The sequence below is a fragment of the Bombina bombina genome, chromosome 1 (genome assembly GCF_027579735.1).
Source record: "Bombina bombina isolate aBomBom1 chromosome 1, aBomBom1.pri, whole genome shotgun sequence".
Lineage (NCBI taxonomy): Eukaryota > Metazoa > Chordata > Amphibia > Anura > Bombinatoridae > Bombina > Bombina bombina.
The window spans coordinates 1,462,521,849-1,462,544,699 of NC_069499.1; the positions used below are offsets into that span (position 1 = coordinate 1,462,521,849).

Genomic DNA, 22,851 nt, shown 5'->3' on the forward strand with positions numbered 1-22,851 from the left:
GAAAAAGCAGGCATGAAAGCTTAGGAGCCAGCCCATTTTTTATTCATTTTAGATTTAGCCACCAATCAGCAAGTGCTATCCAGGGTAGAACAAAAAATGGGCTGGCTCCTAAGCTTTCATTCCTGCTTTTTCAAATAAAGATACAAAGAGAACGAAGAAAATTTGATAATGGGAGTAAAGTAGAAAGTTGCTTAAAATTGCATGCCTTATTCCGAATCATGAAGGAAAAATTTTTGGTTTAGTATCCCTAAAAAAATATTTTTCACTGTAATTTTGCTTTAAGAAATAGAAGGTCTACCTAGTCTGTGCATAATTCTACATATGTGTACTTTTACTTAAAGGGTCATTAAAACATTGTGCTTATTTCATCTCCACTAAAGATGGTCCCCACTAAAGATGCCAAAAATCTAATTCAATAACCTAGGTTTTCTTAAAAAATGCTGCTAATTGCCTAAACCAGCTCTTTCAAATAAGATAATTTATTGCAAGACAGCTAAAATCCTGTTAGGTGTTTGCTGTTTCTTTAAAGGGACAGTCTACCTTAGAATTGTCATTGTTTTAAAAGATAGATAATCCCTTTATTACCCATTCCCCAGTTTTGCATTACCAACACTGTTTTATTAATATACGTTTTACCTCTGTGATTACCTTGTATCTAAGAACCTTCTTCCAGCCCCCTGATCACATGACTGTGACTGTTTATTGTCTATTGTCTTAAATTTAGCATTGTTTTGTGCTAGATCTTAAATAAGCCCCTGTGCCTGAACACAGTGTTATCTATATGGCCCACGTGTACTTTCTGTCTCTTTGTGTTGAAAAGCATGTGATAAGAGGCAGTACTCAAAGGCTTAGAAATTAGCATATGAGCCTACCTATGTTTAGTTTAAACTAAGAATACCAAGAGAAAAAAGCAAATTTGATGATAAAAGAAAATTGGAAAGTTGATTAAAATTAAAAGTCCTATCTGAATAATGAAAGTTTAATTAATACTAGACTGTCCCTTTAAGTGTAGCATTGTGCAAATCTGACCTTCTTTAATAGGTTGTTTGTTTTCACTAGACATTCTCCTACAAGCCAATCCTGCACTGACCTGGAGGACCACTGGAGGGATCCTGGACTTTTATGTCTTTCTAGGGCCTGAGCCAAAGACTGTGATCAGACAGTATCAGGATGTCATTGGTAAAAAAGTCACCATATGTACTTGAAAGGCGCATACTGCAGAAGTCACAACAGGGGGCAATAATCTGTCTAATTATCTAAAAGGGACATGTGGTTATTCAGTATTAGCATAATAATGATAACAAGGCTAGACTGTAAGATTTGGGAGTATTCTGTTCCCTTTTACTTGTAAAAAAATGAGCTAATAATGCTTTAGATTTAATGGTACAACCTGTGAAAGTTTCAAGTTAGCTAATTAAAGGGTTATTTTTTTTCTTTCATTATTCAAATAGAGAATACAGTTTTAACAGCTTTCTATTTTACTTCTATTATCTAATTTGCCTCATTCTCTTGGTATCCTTTGTTGAAAAGCATATCTAGATAGGCTCATGAGCTTGGAGCTAGTTGCTGACTGGTGGCTGAACTTGTATGCCCATTTTCATTGGCTTACAAATGTGTTCAGCTAGCTCACAGGAGTGCATTGCTGCTTCTTCAATAAAAGATACCAAGAGAATAAAGCAAAATTGCTAAACAGAAGTAAATTTGAAAGTTGTTTAAAAACGTATAATCTATCTGAATCGTGAAATACATTTTTTGGGTTTCATGTCCCTTTAAGTACATCCTTCACCTGTTGTAACAGGATCATATTAATACCTAAATGGTGCTACTGTGTATGAACTTAATTACAAGCACATTATGTAATGTAAATAAGTAGTGACAGATGCATAAATATCTTCATTGTTCTAATACTGGTGTATAGAAGCATTTTAATATTCTCATTCTAGTAGTTCTGATTCCTTCAGTTTTTCTTGGTATACACCAATTTTCATATAACTGCATGTAATAGACACTACTATAAATAATCATATGTACAGATACTGATCTAAAATCCAGTATAAAACCTTACTTAGAAGCTCCCAGTTTAGCTCTGTTGAAAAGGTTAGCTGGAACACCCACTGAAAGTGGTTCTATAGCAAAAAAAGCAGACACTCCTCCCCTCCCTTTCCTCTACATATGAAAATAGTCTTTACACAAACAGGAGCAAGCTGGAGTAGGTATATGTCGGTATTCTCCTAAAATGTTGGTGCTTGGTTACGAGTCTGAAAATCAGCGCAATGTTTTTCGAAAATAAAGAAAACTATACATTTAAAAAAAAAAAAAAGGTGTATAGGCTAAAAGGATCATCGACAAAACATTTATGCAAAGAAAAATCTAGTGTATAATGTCCCTTTAAGTTCTCTCTCTGCTGAGACAAGTAGCGAGATTATATAAGCGGCGTCTCTTGCAAAAGCCGGCGTCACCAGTTTTTAGTCGTGTATTGCAATCACATAAACAGCCTCGGATATAAAAAAAATAAAAAGTCTAAAATTACATAAAAATAAACCAAATTATCAAAAAAAAAAATTAAACCTAATCTAATATCCCTATGAAATTAAAAAAGCCCCCCTCCAAAATAAAAAACACCCCCTAATCTAAACTAAACTACCAATAGCCCTTAAAGGGACAGTCAAGTCCAAAAAAACTTTCATTTTTCAAATAGGGCATGTAATTTTAAACAAATTCCAATTTACTTTTATCAACAATTTTGCTTTGTTCTCTTGGTATTCTAGTTGAAAGCAAACCAAACCTAGGAAGGCTCATATGATAATTTCTAAGCCCTTGAAGGCTGCCTCTATTTTATTTACTTTTCACAGCAGGGGAGAGCAAGCTCATGAAGGCCATATAGATAGCATTGTGATCACGCTCGTGGCTAGTGGCAGACACTGCACTAATTGGCTAAAATGCAGGTCAATAGATAATAACTAAAAGTCATGTGATTAGGGGCAGTCTGAAGATGCTTAGATACAAGTTAGTCACAGAAGTAAAAAGTGTATTAATATAACAGTGTTGGTTTTGCAAAACTGGGGAATAGGTAATAAAGGGATTATCTATCTTTTTAAACAACAAAAATTCTGGTGTTGACTGTCCCTTTAAAAGGGCCTTTTGTACGGCATTAAACAGCTCTTTTACATTAAACAGATAGGGAAGTCAAAATAGGCCCTTTTAAGAGCTATTGGTAGTTTAGTTTAGATTAGGGGGAGTTTTTATTTCGGGGGGCTTTTTTATTTTCATAGAGGTATTAGATTAGGTTTAATTTTTTTTATTTTGGATAATTTGGTTTATTTTTTTCTGTAATTTTAGACTTTTATTTTTTGTAATGTTAGATTTATTTATTTTAATTTAATCTTAGTTTTATATTATTTTATGTAATTGGTTAATTAGGTTAAGGGGTTAATACATTTATTAGGCAGTTTGCGATGTGGGGGGATGGCGGATTAGGGGTTAATACATTTATTAGTTAGATTGCGATGTGGTTGAATGGTGGATTAGGGGTTAATAGTTTAATTAGGTATATTGTGTTGTGGGGGGTTGGCAGTTTAGGGGTTAATACTTTTATTTATTAGTTGCGATGTGGGGTGATGGCGGATATAGGGGTTTTTACGTGTCAGGTTTATTTTTGGGAGGTGGGTTAGACATTTACGGGCGATGTAAGATTTTTTTGTGGTTTTATTATGTACCGGCAGTTTCTAAACTGCCGTAAGTCACTGGCGACTCCAGAAATGTGAATTTCCTTACATTTCTGGACATCTCCAGTTTATCCGACTTACAGCAGTTTATGAACTGCCCACATGGTTTATGTGATTCCCCGATGTGTGAGGCGAATTTACAGGCAGCACAGGTTTTAGCAGTTATGGTGAAGCCTGCGCCGCATATGTAATCTCGCCCAAGATTGTCTAAAGAGCTCTGTCAGCGCTACATTGTCATTTATAACATTCTAAAAAATAATTTTACATTGAGAGCTGTGTGCTTCCACCCTATATTTCTGTATGTGTGAGAGAGACACATATAGGACAGTATAATGCTCAATAACATTAGCAGTTTAAAAGGGAAATGAAATTACAAAACAAAACTTCACAGTAATAGCATGCATTCAAATTCATTTCAAAAGTATGTAGCAAAAATGCAGATTTAAAGGGATAGGAAAGTCAAAATTAAACTTGCATGATTTAGATAGGGCATGCTATTTTAAGGCACTTTTAAATTCACTTCTATTTTCAAGTGCTTCATTCTCTTGGTATCCATTGTTGAAAAAGAATATGCACATATCCTGGGTTCTAGCTGCTGATTGGTTCCTGCACACATTTGTCTCTTGTGATTGGCTAACTAGATGTATTCACCTAGCTACCAGTAGTGCAATGCTGCTCCTTCAGCAAAGGATAACAAGATAATGAAGCAAATTTGATAATAGAGGTAAATTTGAAAGTTGCTTAAAATTGTATGTTCTGTTTAATCATGAAAGAAAATTTTGGGGTTTCCTGTCTTTTAAATCACTCAGTAAAATTATTTTTTAAAATATACAATGAAAAAAAAAGTATGTTTCCATGTAACCATTGTATTTAGCCCCTTAACAACTATGTACGTTGCGGCGTGTCCTTAAAGGGATGGTAAATCCAAGCGTTTAAAAAGCACTAGGATTTACCATCACTAAAAATAAACAGAAGTTTCAGTCATCACTTACTAAAAAAGTGTGCTAAATTCATCCTATCTGTGCCGCAGTAGATCGCTAAACTCAGCATCTCCAGCATCTCCAGCGACCCATGGCACAGCGCTCTTCTTCAATGAGGTGACGTCTCCACCTTTAAACCAATAGCCGTGTGTGCCAAGTGACGTCCTAGCACGGCTATTGGTTTTGTGGTGGAAACGTCACCTCACTGGTAAAGAGCGCTGTGCAGTGGGTGGCCGGAGGCGCTGAGTTTAGTGATCTGAGAGAGAGAGAAACAAAGATATTGTGTAAATGAGCAAAAACAGCAATCTGAAATACGAATATAATCACAAAGGAACAATTTCACACAAATGTAATACTCTGCTATAACAAGTCATTCTGAATACATTAATGTGAAACAAAGTTTACAATATACAGTCCCATTAAGGGTAAACACATTTACAGCAAACTGTCCCACTAAGAGGAAACATATTTGGCACTGGCAGTACAGTGTTCTTACAGCTCACTAACCATTTCCTTGTTAAAATGACAAAAATGAAAGTGAAAGAATAGCCTTAATGTCTGATTATCATATCCCTGTAGCAAGAGTTATTTAATGAACTTCTGACAAAAAAATAAATAAATAAATAAACTGCTGAAGTTAAGAATTACTTATACAGCCACAGGAGAAAAGCAGAATAATTCAAATAATACATAATTAGAGGCTTTACAAACAGAATACATTTGCCAAGCATTAGGCTGGTTATTCATTATGATTTCTGCTCACCACACACAAGAAAACTGATAGCGGAAACCTTCACCTATTGTATAGTGCAAGGAGGTTGTATCAGAACTACCCTGTACTTAGGTCTTGTATAATGTGAGAGTTATGAAGACTGTACTAGTTATATAACTGTTCCTACCATTTAAATAGCAGCAGTTTAACAGACAGCAGAATCCATTCACCCTGCTCAGGCATGTACAAGTGTCTTGTATGGATATTAGTAACAGTTAAAGGGACAGTCTACTTGAATATTTTTATTGTTTAAACAGATAGCTAATCCCTTTATTACCCATTCCGCAGTTTTGCATAACCAACACTGTTATATTAATACACATTTTAACCTCTGTGATTACCTTGTATCTAAGCCTCTGCAGACTGCCCTTTATCTCTGTGCTTTTGACAGACATGCATTTTAGTCAATCAGTGCTAAATCCTAAATAACTCCATAGAAGTGAGCACAATGGTATCTATATGATACACATGAACTAGCACTGTCTAACTGTGAAAAACTGTCAAAATGCACTGAGATCATAAAGGGTTTCAACGGTTTAGAAATCAGTTTGAGCCTACCTAGGTTTAGCCCTCAAAAAATAATAGAAAGAGAAGAAAGCAAATTTGATAATAAAAGTAAATTGGAAAGTTGTTTAAAATTGCATGCTCTATTTGAATCATGAAAGTTTAATTTTAGACTGTCCCTTTAATAAATGAGAAAGGGGCAGGAGCCCCAAAACATTTCTCTTGTTTTAACTTTTAATAAAGGTTTTTGTATTTTGGAGAGCTGCCTCCTCAACTTAATTTTGCTAATTGCTTGTGAATCTAAAGGGGGAGATTCAGTAGGCATTGCACCCTGCAACATGCTACACTCTATGGTGGTAAAATGATAATTGTTTGATTTTTTATCCAGTGCCTATGAATGTTAAATATGATTACACAAAACAAAGAGAACAGTATGTGGATATATATATATATATATATATATATATATATATATATATATATATATATATATATATATATATATATATATATATATATATATATATATATATATATACACAAATTATATTAGTTAAATATTGAATATATAAGTGTAAAGGTTTAATTTATATAAAGTACTTTAATTTTTATAAAGTAATGGGTGACTCCATATTTGAACCTAGGTTTTCCCCTTTATTTATCAAGGACAATCAGGGACAGATATAAAAAAAGGCAATAAAAAAGATTGTGCAATATAATATTGTTAATGTAACTATCTAGCATGGTTTGCACATTCCCCTTCTATTCATTGTTTTATATCACTGTCCACACATTTTCTGAAGTTTGTAAAGTTTAGGAATACTGGAGGAAGATATTTGTTTTACAGTTGGATGAAATCCTGAATGAATAGATATTTAATGGTCATAGGCAACGGCTCTGAGGGAAAATAAAAGAAATTGGTTTAAAGGGGCAGTCTACACCAGAACTTTTATTGTTTTATAAAATAGATAATCCCTTTATTACCCATTCCCCAGTTTTGCATAACCAACACAGTTATAATAATATACTTTCAACCTCTTTGATTATCTTGTATCTAAGCCTCTGCAAGCTGCCCCTTTATTTCAGTTCTTTTGACAGACTTGCAGTTTAGCCAAACACTGCCTGCTCCCAGATAACTTCATGTGCACGAGCACAGTGTTATCTATATGAAATACGTGAACTAACACCCTCTAGTGGTGAAAAACTGTTCAAATGCATTCTGATAAGAGGTGGCCTTCAAGGTTTAAGAAATTAGCATATGAACCTCCTAGATTAAGCTTTCAACTAAGAATACCAAGAGAACAAAGCAAAATTGGTGATAAAAGTAAATTGGAAAATTGTTTAAAATTACATGCTCTATCTGAATCATGAAAGTTTATTTTGGCCTAGACTGTCCCTTTAATGCTTGTATTTTAATGTAAGTTGTATCAGGTGCAATATAACAAAGTGACCACTAGATGTCACTATGTAGTTGTATTTTAAACAAAATATAAAGCAGTGGGGGTTTTTTTGTGTTTTTGATTTAGATGTTAAAAATGGACATAAAAGTTATAATTAAACTTTCATGGTTGAGATAGAGCATGTTATTTTAAAACACTTGTACACTTCTATTATCAAATGTACTTTTGGTATCCTTAATTGAAACATATTTACATATCCTCATCATCTGCAATCCACTACTGGGAGCGAGCTGGTGATTGGTGGCTAAACACACATATGTCTTGTCATTGGTTCACCAGGTTTATTCAGCTATCTCCCAGTATTGTGCTGCTGCTTTGAAGCTGACTTTAACTATGTGTTGAATTCCTTTGCAAGCCTGGTTTTCATTGCTTTTTGTAAACTGTTTAAAATGATGGTCACATAAAACATCTACATAGACTTGTTATTAGAACTAGTTTACAATGGAAAATAGGCTATAACTATATAAAGCAATAGTGCAATAACAATCCTGTAACATATGATATCATTTTCTTTTTTAAATTGTATATCCTTTAAACCCTCAAGGACATAATCATTATTGCAGGATTGCCCTTTATGCCTCCTTACTGGGGACTTGGATTCCATTTGTGCCGCTGGGGCTATAGCACATCCAGTGTAACTCGTGAGGTGGTGAAAAAGATGCAAGAAGCGCAAATGCCCCTGGTAAGCAGCTCTATGATCTCCTGCCTTTAAGTGCAGAGAATAATAAGATGCTAAACACATTCATTTCCCATACAGGATGTCCAGTGGAATGATATTGACTACATGGATGGATATCGGGATTTCACCTATGACCCAAAGAGATATGGGGATTATCCTCAGATGGTGAAGGACTTTCATCAGCAGGGCATAAAATACGTCATGATTGTGGTGAGTAAACTAAAGACACTCGGACCGGCATGACCTGCTTAAAGGGACATTGTACCGTAAAATTGTCTCATCTGTAATGTGTTTATCATATGAAATATCTGATTTTACCTGTTGAAGCCATCACCTATACTGAAAATATAAATCCTGTGATATTAGCTATAGAAACAAGAGGCATCTTCAGAAATCAACATCTCAGTGGGCATGGGAGAGAGAGAGCATAGCCCATTTGAAAGGGTGTTCCAGGGAAAGGGAGTTCTGAATATAATGAACTCTCTGTAAAAAAAAAAAAATGATAGCACCTGAGTTTCACAAAACAGACAAAATAAATGTATTTGACTTTTTGACGTTTCAGGGAGACTAGCTCCACTTCTTCAGAAATAGGTATTTCTCAAGTAGAAGCGCTAGTCTCCTCGAACAACAAAAACATTTTTGACCTGTTTTGTGAAAACCCTGAGAGTGCAATAAGTAGTTGATTGTTGGTGTATGTGTGTATATATATATATATATATATATATATATATATATATATATGTGTGTATATATATATATATATATATATATATATATATATATATATATAATATATATATGTATATATATATATATATATATATATATAAATATAATATATATATATATATTTATATATGTGTGTATGTATATATATATATATACGTGTGTGGCCCATTGAATGTCTTGAGAATCAATTTATGAACCAGGTGTATGTAATCTGTAATTGTTTTGTGAAGGAAGAATATAACAGATATTAAGGTCTCCTCAGAAAATAGTTAAAGGGAAATTGTTCCATCAAAATAAGAAAATTTCTTAAATAAATAGTCTGATGCTTTTAGAAAATTATTGTATTTTTATGGAAAAAGGTCAACTAAAATATGTTTAATTTATAAATAAAAGTAGCATGAAATGCAGTTTGTGCACACCTGGTACCTAGGCATCAGCTGATAGCTGGCTGATAAGGCACAAAAAGCAATTGCTTTAAATTTCAGCACAGGAATATTCAGTGTATTTGTTCGATGCTATTTTCTGTGTGATAGGAAGTCTTCTACAGTAATAATAAGTGACCATATGTATTTTACTGTTCAAAAAAATAAACTGCAAATACAAGTATAGAATTGTAGTTTATTTGTGTTTGGTTTGTACTCCCAAAAGGTCACACCAGGTCCTTTGAGGAAATTCTGGAGAAATATAATAGCTTAGTTATTTCAGTTAATCCAACACTGATAATGAATTATTCACTTACTAAGAATGCAGTAACATGTATAGTTGTTTATTTTTTCCAAAAGCTTTTCTGTTACAGAGATGCTGAAAAGGCAAAATGTCATCTTATTTACATGAAAAATACTATGGACCCCATTTATTAATGGCCGGTCAGACAAGGTTCGCTTTCATTGACCTGTCCGCCTGGTTTTGCTGCTTGTGAAATGCTACCCCTGCTTGCATGTGACCAATCACATGCGGACAGAGGCTGTCAACCATCCACCATACTGTACGTGACAGAGAGGCTAAGTAGCTGCAATCTTAAGGCCACAGCTTCTATAACTTATGACATTTAATAAAAAAAAATGGAGAGACCGAGAGAAAGGGGCTTTTTAGATTATTGACTAAGAAAAGATAGTGGGTTTTTATCATTATTATAATTATATAAAATGTCATCAAAAGCATTACAACCCATTTTTGCTCTGGATGACAATATGGCCAATGATTGGAGCATAGATTTGTACATCAAATAGAGCCCCTATCTCCCCCTGTGTTTGTTTAACAAGAACAAGTTATTATATATGTAATAACTAAGAAGTAACATTCTTTTTTTTGTTTGATATTACTTTATTTATAAAATAACTATTTTTTTATCTGGGATAATCTGCCCTGGGGCAGTGATAGGCATGGACTGAGGCTCCGGCAGACATTTTCCAAAGTACAGACCTTAGTGAAGGACACCAAGGTATATTTCAAATTAAAAGCATCAAAAAACACTCTCTTTACCGAGAGGGTAGGGGATGAATGGTGGAATAGCCATCCAGCAGAAGTGGTATAGACAGAGGAGTTTAAAAATGCATGGGATAGGCATAAGGCTATGCTAGAGGTAAGGCCAAGAACTAATGAATGTTTTCAGAAAATTGGGCAAACTAGATGGGCCGAATAGTTCCTATCTGCCGACACATTCTATGTTTCTATAAGTCAGAAGAGAGGCACTTTGCTGTCAAATGGGCTGCTTGTTGGACGCCCCTGGTCTAGTTCCACAAGTACAAATTATTCATCTAATCAAACAAGTTTAAAATAACATTTATATAAAGACTGCTTGTGGTATACTGGTATAAAATGTTTTCAAAATTCTAACCTTTCATTTTTGTTTGTTTGTTGTATTGAGAGTCTGCAACTCCTGACCAAGCTCACTCACCTTGATGTTAATCACATGATCATCATGGTTGGTTAATTACTTGGTTAGGTAAGGTTTATCAGCGTAGGCGGCCGTCTTCTACACACAGACACCAGCACCACGTTACCGCACAGATCAAGGAATTGGAACAGGTCACAACTCACGGGTGGTGAACACAGGCTGCACTGCAGGCAGCATGCTTCTTCCCTTTCCCTCACTTTCCCGCTACTGTGCGGAATCACGCGAGCGTGGCCCCAACCCCGCAAAACATTGTACCGCCTGCGTCAAAGCATTCATCTGTCCTACTCCTCACTCCCCACCGCAAAATGGGTGGCGGACACTGCAAGGACCAGTCATGGACACCAGTGTCCATGTACGGACACCTTGGCCTCTATTTATCATTGGTCTTGCGGACCTGATCCGACAGTGTGGATCAGGTCCGCAAGACCTCGCTAAATGCGGAGAGCAATACGCAGCCCCCTGCTGACTCAGGGAGGTGTCAATCAACCCGATCGTACTCAATCGGGTTGATTTCCGACGATGTCTGTCCGCCTGCTCAGAGCAGACGGACAGGATTATGGAGCAGCGGTCTTTAGACCGCTGTTTCATAACTTGTGTTTCTGGCGAGTCTGAAGACTCGCCAGAAAAACGGCCCTTCAAGCTCCGTGCGGAGCTTGATAAATATGGGCCCTTGTCTATCCCTGATGAGGGGTCACTTGTCCCTCCATGGAAACATCATCTGCATGTTATTGTAAAGGCATTCGCCTGAATGTTACACGGGTATGTGACCCCTCTTATGAAAGCATCTGAAATTTAGAGAACGACAATTCCCTCTAACCTTGGTTTTATGTCCTTATAGCTATAAAGTGATTGTCATAGTAAAAATGATAACCTGGCAGTAATCACAAGTCTCCTTTTGTTGTATTGCTGAGGCTAGTGCTTATAAATCCATGTTTGTCTGAACTAATAAAAACTTTTAAGAATCAAAATAAATGCAAGAACTGAGACACTCTAAAAATATGTGAATTTCTGTATAGAATGACTTTCGGTATAGCTATATTTTTACCCCGCTGAGGGATTTTGGACAGGGGTAGGAACATGGTTAAGCCACCGCTCTGGGAAATCAGAGATTTTTGCAGATGGTGCATAGGGCCAAATCTAATTAAAGGGACAGTATATAACAATTTACATATAACTGCATGTAATAGACACTACTATAAAGAAGAATATGCACAGATACTGATATAAAAATCCAGTATAAAACCTTTTAAAAACTTACTTAGAAGCTCCCAGTTTAGCACTATTGATGAGGTTAGGCTGGGACACACAGAGAAAGGGGCTGGGACATCAGGAAGAGCAGGCAATCCCCCCTCTCCTCACATATGAAATGACCCATTACACAAACAGGAGCAGGAGGAATCTGTAGACTTCAGTCTACATCTGATACTTTGTGGCTTGGCTAGGAGTCTGAAAATCAGCACAATGTTATTAAAAAAATAAGCAAAACTATACATTGTTACAAAAACACTACCAGATGGGCTATATTAATGGATAATGTACAAAACATTTATGCAAAGAAAAATCTAGTGTACAATGTCAGTTTATCTTCTGATTTTCAATTATCAATTGCTATTGGAATATATAGATATACAATCCTTAAAGGGACACTGAACCCAAATTTGTTTTCTTTCTTGATTCAGATAGAGCATGCAATTTTAAGCCCCCTTCTAATTTACTCCTATTATCAATTTTTTTTCATTCTCTTGGTATTTTTATTTGAATAACAAGAATGTAAGTTTAGATGCCAGACCATTTTTGATGAACAACCTGGGTTGTTCTTGCTGATTGGTGGATAAATTCACCCACCAATAAACAAGTGCTGTCCAGGGCTGAACCAAAAATTGGCTGGCTCTTTAGCTTAGATGCCTTCTTTTTCAAATAAAGATAGCAAGAGAACAAAGAAAAAATTGACAATAGGAGTAAATTAGAAAGTTGCTTAAAATTGTAAGCTCTAGCCTAGAGGTTCCGGTGGAGGAGGAGCTACACAGCTGCAGCTCAGCTCGTCTCTCCCCTCTGCTGGACATTGACGCTGCTCTTTTCGCACCAGCCCCTGGTTTGGGGCTTCCCCTTGGATAGTCACAAGAACCACTCTGGAACCCTTGACAGTGGCACACCATCCCACTGTTTTGACCCTAATCACTAGTTGCCTGGCCTTAGGTAACATCTCTACAACCTACCGATCCTGAACAAAGCTAAGGTGCCTCTCATTACATCTAGCTTCACTACGCTGCTTTGCCTTCCACTATAACAAACAAACAGTTTAACTTCGCTGACTGCCTTTTCTTTCTTGGAGCTGAGTCGCTTTCTGCAGACCCTGGCCCTCCCCCCTCCCTGCACTCACCATCTTTGACAGCCTAGCGTGAAAGCCTGAAATACAAATCACCTTTCTGCCGCAGCTGATTTCTTTGCCGGTCCTGTCGGCTGGGGCTCGTCCCTCTCCCTCCCCCACCGGTGCTGCGCGGGAGGGAGCTGGGCCCGGTCTGGGAGCGTGGACCCGGTGTACAGCTTGTCCCTGTACTGTTCGGCCGCCCGGCGCGGCGCCGCCCACTCCCCCCCCACCGGTGCGGCGCGGGGGGAGCTTAGTGCGGTCCTCGGCTGGAGAGTAGACACAGGAGTGTTTGATGCGGCTGCTGGCCCGGAACCGTCTGACAACGATCCGCTGACTACCACAGAGGCAGGATAACCTAGGAGGGGGTGAGTTTGCCAGTCACGCTGGCGATAAATTGTTTGTGGAAACTGATGTCGTCTGCCGCAAGGGGCTAAAAGAATAGCCTTAGGAAGTACTCTATTCTGTTCTAGCTCAGCTATTGTTCGGACTAATAAGGGCCTTAGGGTGAAGCTGAGGGACACTCTCCAAATCTTCTAAGCCTATACGCTCACAATCTTTTGTTACCTCCATGCCCTTTAATGACTGAGGACACTGTACAAGCTCTTTATCCATGGTTTTGCAGCAAATCCCTTATGAAACACTGCAGTCTGAGTAATGTTTTATTTAAAAATATGACTCTACAAGAATAAGACTCTGGGTCACTTTAAAATACATTAAAGAGGCTGTTTTTTTTTTTTCATCTACATGTTTCTCTAACAAGTCTGCTATATTGTCATACTTTTTTTCCCTGCTGCAAAGGAAACTCTTTACACTGTTATCATTGTTCACTGCAATATTTACTGTATGTGAGATTTGGTTAATCTAGCCCTAGTTTTTAACAACCTAACTGTTGATTTAAATCATGCTAGTCAAAAGGGTTTATATCTAAACTCCCTGTGTGTGCAGTATTTGCATTGACCTATATAGATCCTGACTGTCTTAGCCATCTGTGAGACTAATGAGGGAAGCCTAATAGTGGTCCATGCTAGGTTCTTTCTGGCAAATCTAAGTCAGAATTTATATTTTACATTTCTTCTTTTATAAGTACTGTTGAGGCCCCCATTAGTCTCTTCTTTATTACTTAGAATTGAGTTTACTGTATTCACTCACGGATATCTTAAACTAGATTCAATAGTATATTTATTTTTACCTAATTTTTGGCTTGTCAGGCCTACTCTATTACTATAGTTAGCCCACTGCTGTTAAGAGATTTCCTAAAAATATTATTACTGCTTACCAGGGTAACTATCTTATACTCAGTATAGGCTGACTTAATTCATACACAGTATTTATCTACCGATACAAAGTATTCTTTTTGCTGGGGGCCTTAATTCAAGGAAGCACTGTATGCTCTGTATGTCTAGTATGGATATTGATTGACAGCTAAATTTCTGACTTTCTCTGCTAAAGGTTAAAGAAAGTCAAACTCTTAGGGGTTTATACAGCAGAGAGGAATAGTTAAACTGGAAGCATATGCTATTCACCTCCCTTATAAAAACATTAAAGACCCTGAAAAGTAACCTCTAAGTCCTATAACTAAGTACAGTTTGAAATCAATTTATCCCAGGCTTTGTCGGACAAATATCAGGCAAAGTATAAAATTATACGCAACCTTAGTTATAAGTACCGCTCGCGGCCCTATTGGTCTTGGGTCCAATAGGGAGGAAATAAGGATTTAAATTTAAGGTCAAACTCCCCTTATCTCTAAACCTATCCCACAGCAAGCTTTGCTTGTTTAATCTGATTATAAAGTTCTCTGGGTCCCATCCGTGTCTAGTTTCTACATTGAAGTAAAGGGCTGTTCTGATCGTATCCCCTTCCCTGCTGCCATCGCCGCTTCGGCGGGGCGAGCGAGCCCTATTCACTTCACGTGGCTCAGGCCCCTAATCCTCCCCCTTTTTTTTTTTTTCTTTCCTGCCCCCCCTCTCACTTCACTAGTAAATATCGACGCACTTTTCACTTGCACCATTCCCTCACTTCCTCACTCCCTATCCTCACTATCCACTCGTCAATTTAGTTGGTTAGTCACTGGGAGGATTCTCCCTTTAGCAAGCACTTTTCCTTGTTTCTTTTGTCACGGGTGCACATGGATACATTTTTTCACACTCACTCAAAGACTCCCTCGCCAATGATGGCGGCAAGGCAAAGAGATAGAAGAGCTAAAAATACCACAGACGCCCTGCTTGAGCCTCAAACCCCGGTCATACTACCGCCACCATCTGATACTTTCAACATGCAAATCTTGGTCATTAAAATCTCAGAGGCCTTGACACCTAATTTTGACACACTTAAGACTGAGATAAAGCAAGATCTCACATTACTGTCACAAGAAGTTAGGCAATTTGCCAATAGAATCAGCGAAGTTGAACAAAGGGTTTCAGATCTGGAAGATCTGACCACACTACATAGCGCCAATCTCGAAGCAGCCAATTTATCTATTGCTACAATGCAGGCCAAATTAGAAGACCTTGAGAATCGTGCACGTAGGAACAATATAAGAATAATTGGAATTCCTGAGGATGGGACCTACGAGAACTTAAATGTGGTTGTCTCAGAAACACTGCCGCAACTCCTTAAAATGCCACCTAACTATCCTAAAATCATAGTTGAAAGAGCGCATAGGCTAGGCAAACCCTGGACAGATAACAAAGGGATCCACAGGCCTAGACCTGTGATTGCAAAGCTTTTGAATTTCCAAGATAAGGTCACATTGCTGCAATTCTTCCGTTAGAATCAACCCATATTGATAGGGGATTCTAAGATCCTCCTCTTCCAGGATTTCTCATTTGAGACAGCCTCCAAGAGAAGGTTATTAGCTCCAATCTGCTCCAAATTAATTCAACAAGGCCACCAAGCCACCATTATCTACCCAGCAAAATTGAAAATTATAGATGGTGTAAACACCCGTGTTTTTAATTCTATCTTGGAGGTTGAGCATTATTTAAAAGAATCCAATCTGTTAGACAGACAATTGCCAGGCCAAAAATAGGCCATTAGTAACTTTTTATTTTTATTTTTTCACAATTTCTCTTTTTCTTTTTTTTTTTAACATGGAATATGTCAGCCAGGATGCTGTGATTGGGGAATCTCGGAATATCCCTCTTTTTCTATCTTGTCTTTTTTTTTCTCTCTTTTTCCTCCCCTTTTTCTCTTTTCCTTCTCCCTTCCCCCTCTTCCTCCCCTCTCCACCCTGTGGGACACCACTCACGTCTATTTAGATGGCAAATCTTAAAGTAGTGTCGTGGAATGTGGGCGGGATCTCCACCCCCATCAAAAGAAAATATATTCTCACGCACCTAAGAAAACTAAATTCTAACATAGCATTTATACAAGAAACTGACCTGACTCCAGAAGAGTCTCTAAAACTTAAGGCTACATGGGTGAAGGAAATTTTTTTCTCCCCAGGTGTGGGAAGAAAAAGAGGGGTGGCCATTTTGATAGGGAAAAAAATAAATTCAGAGGTTATTTACAGTGAAGCAGATACACAGGGCAGATTTGTCCTGATAAAGATAAAAATTGGCAAAGAGATATATACCTTATGTAATGTTTACGCCCCCAATAAGCTTGATCCAGCTTTCTGGTCCAAAATACAGGCTAAGATTCTTTCTGTTCAAGAGGGTTATCTGGTTCTTGGTGGAGATTTTAACATGGCTCCTAACTGTCCATTGGACAGACTTAGACTTATGACAAAATCAACTAAGCAAAAAAAGAGATAACTTAGAAGCCAAATTATTGAAATCAATTATGCAGAATCTGGCAATTAAGGATATATGGAGACTTCAGAATCCTGATGCTAGGGACTTTACCTGCATATCTAGGGCTCACAAGACGATGTCCAGGATCGACCTACTCCTCATTAATGATAACGTGTCTAGGGCAGAAGTGAAGACAGGTATCCTTCCCATCTTTCTCTCAGACCATGGTCCAATTTTTGTAGAGTTCCAACTGATCCAGCTCAAAAATAGAGCAATACGCTTTATCTTTCCTTCATTTCTCGCGTCAGACTTGAAATTAAAGAATTGGCTTAAACTTAAGTTTGCTGAATATGTTCATCATAATCAATATCATATAGACTCACCTCTGGTTTTCTGGGAGGCCGCGAAGGCTGTTCTTAGGGGGGAAATAATAGCCTATAGTGCTATGAGACTGAGGAAAATAAGATTAAGAGAAAAGGAAATCACTAATTCAATAATCAACTCTTATAACTCCTACCCTTTGGAAAATTCTCCAAGAAACTGGGCAAAATACATCAGAGCTAAGAGTGCTGGGGACACCTTCGCGGTCTTCCAGGAGACACAGAGAGACTTAAAACTTCAAGCTAGACTATACAGATTTGGGAACAAATCTGGCAAACTTCTTGCCAATCTGGTTAAAAAAGAGAAAAAATCATCTTTTATTGAGTCTGTACAACAGGATGGCGCTTCTTTAGAAAAACCGGAAGAGATTGCACAAGCATTTGTCAGCTATTATCAGGATCTTTATTCCTATAGAAGCTCGGATCTTCTACAGGAAAGGCAATTTTGGAATGAAATTTCCCACCCTAAAATGAGTTCTTTAAAATTCTGAACAATGAGATAGCGCCCTATCTCAACAATTTATATAATAGCATGTATTCTAAGGGAGAGTCAGTTGCTACTTCCTTCTCTGCCTCTAATACGATTTTAATCTTGAAAGGTGGGAAGGATCCCTCACTAAAGGAATCCTATAGACCGATAGCCCTCTTAAATGTGGACTACAAAATTCTCTGTTCCATTCTCGCCAGGCGCTTACAGCTATTATTGGCTAACATAATCCATCCAGATCAGGCTGGATTTTTATTTAAAAGAAACTCCTCTGCAAAAATCAGAGAGGCCCTGCTCACAAATGAATATTTTAAGGTGATGTCGGGGAGCCGGGGGGAGGAGGGCTCACCTGACCTAGCTATTGTTTCAAAAGATGCAGAGAAAGCTTTTGATTCAATCCATTTTGATCACCTTCTCACTTCATTAAATAAGTTTGGGTTTAAGGGAGAGTTCCCGAGATTTATTACCAATCTATATAAAGAACCATTTACAAGACTGATTGTGAATAATATTATCTCCCCACAGATAACTCTCGGAAGAGGGACTCGACAGGGTTGCCCTCTCTCCCCCCTGCTCTTTGACATCTCAATAGAGCCCCTGGCGATCATGGTCAGACATCATCTCCCAGGAATTAAAATAGGCAATCAGATTATAAAAATAGCTCTCTATGCGGACGATGTTTTATTATATCTATCTGACATTCAAACCAGTATTCCAAAATTCTTGGACATCGCCACTAGGTTTGGATCTTTTTCAGGCTATAAGATTAATCAAGCAAAATCACAATTACTTTGGCTTAGAAAAAATAATAACTCTCCCGCTAATATTCCCTTTAGCCTGGCAACAAACTCTTTTAAATATTTAGGAATTTTTATTTCCTCTAACCCCGCAGAGTTGTATGATCTCAACATTACCCCAATCTTAAAAAGCATAAGGGAGAAACTGAAGAATTGGCAGGGCCTTCCAATATCCATCTCTGGTCGGATAGCTCTATTTAAAATGGTATTATTACCAAAACTTCTTTATGTACTTCAGAACACTCCACTATTTATACTGGAAAGGGATATTCGCTTACTTAACAATGCACTCAGTAAATTTATCTGGCAAGAGAAGAGACCAAGGATTTCTTTAAAGAAACTATCTCTTTCGAAAGAGTATGGAGGCCTTGCCTTGCCCAATATTCGCTTTTATAATTATGCCTTCCTTGTGCGAATAGTTGCTGATTGGATTTTTTGTAGTAATTATGTAACAAATAGTCTACTAGAGGAAACTATATCCTATCCGTATATTCCTTCAGCATTAATTCACTGCCAACCTAAAGAATTACCAAGAGAAATTAAATTGTTTAAAACTTTCATGAGTCCACTGAAGGCCTGGTGGAAAGTGGGGGAACGTTTATCTTTAAAATGCAAAGTCTCGCAATTTTTACCATTCCTGGGTAACCCGAAATTTCCGTCAGGGCTAAGTTCGCCACTTTTTAAGACCTGGCATAATCAGGGTCTGGACAGGGTGATATATCTGATTGATAAAGACAGAAAATGCGTTAAATCTTTTGAAGAATTAAAGAAAGAATTTAAAATCAATAATAAGGATTTTTATGCATATCTACAAAGCAGACATTTCGTCACAGGGCTTATGAAAGAAACAGGTTGGACTTGGTCCTTGGACAAACTGGAAAGCTGGTTAAAACTGTTTGAAAAAGGTCAGAGGTCGATCTCACTATGTTATCAACTGATTAACTCCAGTAAAGGGAACTTGGAGCTAGAGAAGATTACTCTACTATGGAACCAGATGATCCCTCATTTTAATATTGACACTGAATCTGTCCAATTATCAATTCAGAAAGTGGCTCAGGTCACCTTGTCAGCTACCTGGCGAGAGTCGCATATCAGATTAATACATAACTCTTATTTCACCCCTATAAAAGGTAGTAAAATCCGCAATTATGGCTTCAATCATTGCCGGCAGCATATTTAATGCACATGGTCTGGGAATGCCCTAAAATAAGATATTTTTGGTGGAAGCTAGAGTTTTGGCTCACTAAAACACTTAAAATCTATTCACCACCTATAACACAGTTACAAATTATATTTGGATTACCGAATCATAATCCACATCAAATAAATGATAAGTTAATTTTTTTGTCTATACTGGCATCTAGATACCTTATATTTAAAAACTGGAAGCTAAAGACACCACCATCTATCCCAGAGATTAAAAACTGTTTGTTAGAACAAAGAGACACTAACTTAGACAACGAAGAGGATATCAAACAATTTTTCAACAAATGGTCAGTATTTATCAAATCGCTGCCGGATATGGAGATAAATGATCTAATCTTCCCGTTTAGAAATTCTGAATTGATACTTCTAGGAGCCTGGTAATAACTTTAGTAGAGAGTACTGACCCATTTGGCTGCTCAGGCGTACATTCTGCGAGGTCTTGTTAAATATAGTCCCCTGGGCGGATGAGGGGAGTGAATTGGGTGAGAAGGGTTTTTTTTTTTGTCTTTGTTTTTTTTCTCTTTCTTGTCGGGTTGTTTTGTGGGGATTGGGTCGGGTTATAGTCAGAATTAAAATTCAGCTAAGAACTCGAAAGTAATGAACTAGAAGAACTAGGGCTTAATCTAAGCTAATATTATATTTCTTTTTTTTAAGACATGTTGAATCTAATTTATATCAATAAGATAGTCAAGATTGATTACAGATTATTTCCTGTTAAATGCTTAAATTGCGTCTTGCATGGCGAAAACAAAATGTTGGAAGTTATTATGTTGAATAATAAAAAAAGAAAAAAAAAAAGAAAAAAAAAATTGTAAGCTCTATCTGAATCACAAAAGAAAAATGTTGGGTTCAGTGTCCCTTAAATGATGGTGGTTGTTTTTGTTTTGTTTGTTTTTTTGTTTGAATTTCATATGGCAATGTTTTCATATATTATGATATTTCTGCAAACTAAAGTTATTTTCTAAAAATTGCTACTGAAAAGGCATAAATCACGTGTATGTGAGTTATGCCAAAAAATATGCTTCTCTGCACTGAATATATTTATAAGTTTCAATATAGTGCTATTAGCGGAAAGAAATATAAAATGTAACTTTTATTAATATTGATTAAAAAGACAGCTTATTTGTTGTAGTGATCTGCTGCCCTCACGAAAATTAAAAACACTTCTCCTTTAAATGGATTTTTATTATTGACTGTGCTTTGGTTGGTATCAAAATAGGATCTATAAGATTTAATTTTATTACCTTGTGTGTTAATGTTGTACTTTCAGTGTGGTTTATTATGGCCTTATGTATGGCTTGCTTTAAAAGTACAAACTATAGTTAGTAATATATATTGTCATGCAGGATTTTATCACTGAGTGTTACTTATAGTCTCTATTTTACTATATTTCTTAATAATGTTCTGGTGGCAAACAAAAAATGTTGGTTTTGGCTAATAGAGTGATTGAGTTTATAGGTTGTTGTATTATTCTGTTATTTAACTTTAACAAACGTTAAAGATGTTCAGGTTAAATTGTACTTGTGCCCTATCTATATAGTATTGTTATATTCTAACTGTCTCTTGTATACATATCATTATCATTCAGCTTATGTTATAAGAAGCCATTCGAACTGTGTTTGTCTAAGGTGCTAATACGATGCAAATCGATTCTGTTGTGCGAGTGAAGCACTTTATCTTATTATGCTGCTAATATGCTGTGATGACGTCACACTATTGTAACTTTGTTGCACTCACTTTATCTAATGCTTTACTTCATAATTTATAAACATTGTAGTCATTAGCACGGTTGCTTGTATTCAGAGCAAGTTAACATTTATTTGCTATCGCAACAAAAGTAGCACTGTAGGCAGAAAGCTGTTTCGTTTGTTTGTTAATTACAGGTAAATACGTTGCTATAGCTGTAGCACAGTTCTATATATGACTAGAACAAATAATTAAAGGTATTGGATCCTTTGTAATTTATATTACTTTTGCTGCTCTGGTAGACCATGTTACAGGAGACAGTGAACAATTACAAGATTAGTGCATGTTACCTCATAAGAGTAAAACTAAATAAACGTAAAACAACAGCTGTACCGCTGTAATTAAACTATTTGTTATAGAGGTATATCAGCTGTTTAGCCAAAAAACTCGAGTGAATATGCCACTAGAAGTTTGCTATTGCCTTTTTTAACCAACATTAGATAGTCTTATAAGTTTAAATATTATTTATCAACATAGAGGAGAGCTATTAAAAATGGGAAACCCCTGACGCAGCGTTTCACATACGCTTCCTCAGAGGGGGTTACGCGAGGCGGCAGAAGATCGTGCCTTTATTGGTTCAATGCGCTCGCCTCCTTCTTCTTGGATTGGGTATAGGGATCCTTTATTATTGGTTTGACCGGATGTCAATCAACCGGCTAGTGCTTTTATGTATTAAACATCAATATTTTATATTTGGGTATTGGTTATGTTGCCTTATAAAAATAATAATACTACAATAAATTTGTATTTCTCTTGTTAAGTGTAGTCAGTCCACGGGTCATCCATTACTTATGGGATTATATCTCTTCCCCAACAGGAAGTTGCAAGAGGATCACCCAAGCAGAGCTGCTATATAGCTCCTCCCCTCACATGTCATACCCAGTCATTCTCTTGCAACCTAACTAAAGATAGGTCGTTGTGAGAGGTCTGTGGTGTTTTTTAAACTTAGTTTATTTCTTCAATCAAAAGTTTGTTATTTTAAATGGCACCGGAGTGTGCTGTTTGTTTCTCAGGCAGCATTAGAAGAAGAATCTGCCTGCGTTTTCTATGATCTTAGCAGACGTAACTAAGATCCACTGGCTGTTCTCGCACATTCTGAGGAGTGAGGTAACTTCAGAAAAGGGGAATAGCATGCAGGGCCCCCCTGCAAACGAGGTATGTGCAGTAAATTGTTTTTCTAAGCAATGGAATTGACTGAGAAATTACTGCTGATACCAATGTAATGTAAGTTCAGCCTTAAATGCAGTGGTAGCGACTGGTATTAGGCTGATGAGTGTGTGTACACTGAAGTATTTTTCTAGGGAATGGAATTTGACTCAGAAAATACTGTTAATACTGAAGTAATGTATGAGCCTTAACTGCAGTAAAAGCGACTGGTAGCAAGCTT

The 22,851-nt window shown here is 36.9% G+C and overlaps 1 protein-coding gene across 1 annotated transcript in view; it reads left to right on the plus strand.

The window, feature by feature from the left end:
- Positions 1-22,851, plus strand: part of LOC128666516 (lysosomal alpha-glucosidase-like) — a 154,888-nt gene that overhangs the window by 62,235 nt on the left and 69,802 nt on the right. The window contains exons 6-8 of the mRNA XM_053721167.1: positions 1,060-1,179; positions 8,005-8,123; positions 8,199-8,330. Coding sequence (XP_053577142.1) covers positions 1,060-1,179; positions 8,005-8,123; positions 8,199-8,330 — 371 coding nt within the window. The remainder of the gene's footprint in view (positions 1-1,059; positions 1,180-8,004; positions 8,124-8,198; positions 8,331-22,851) is intronic.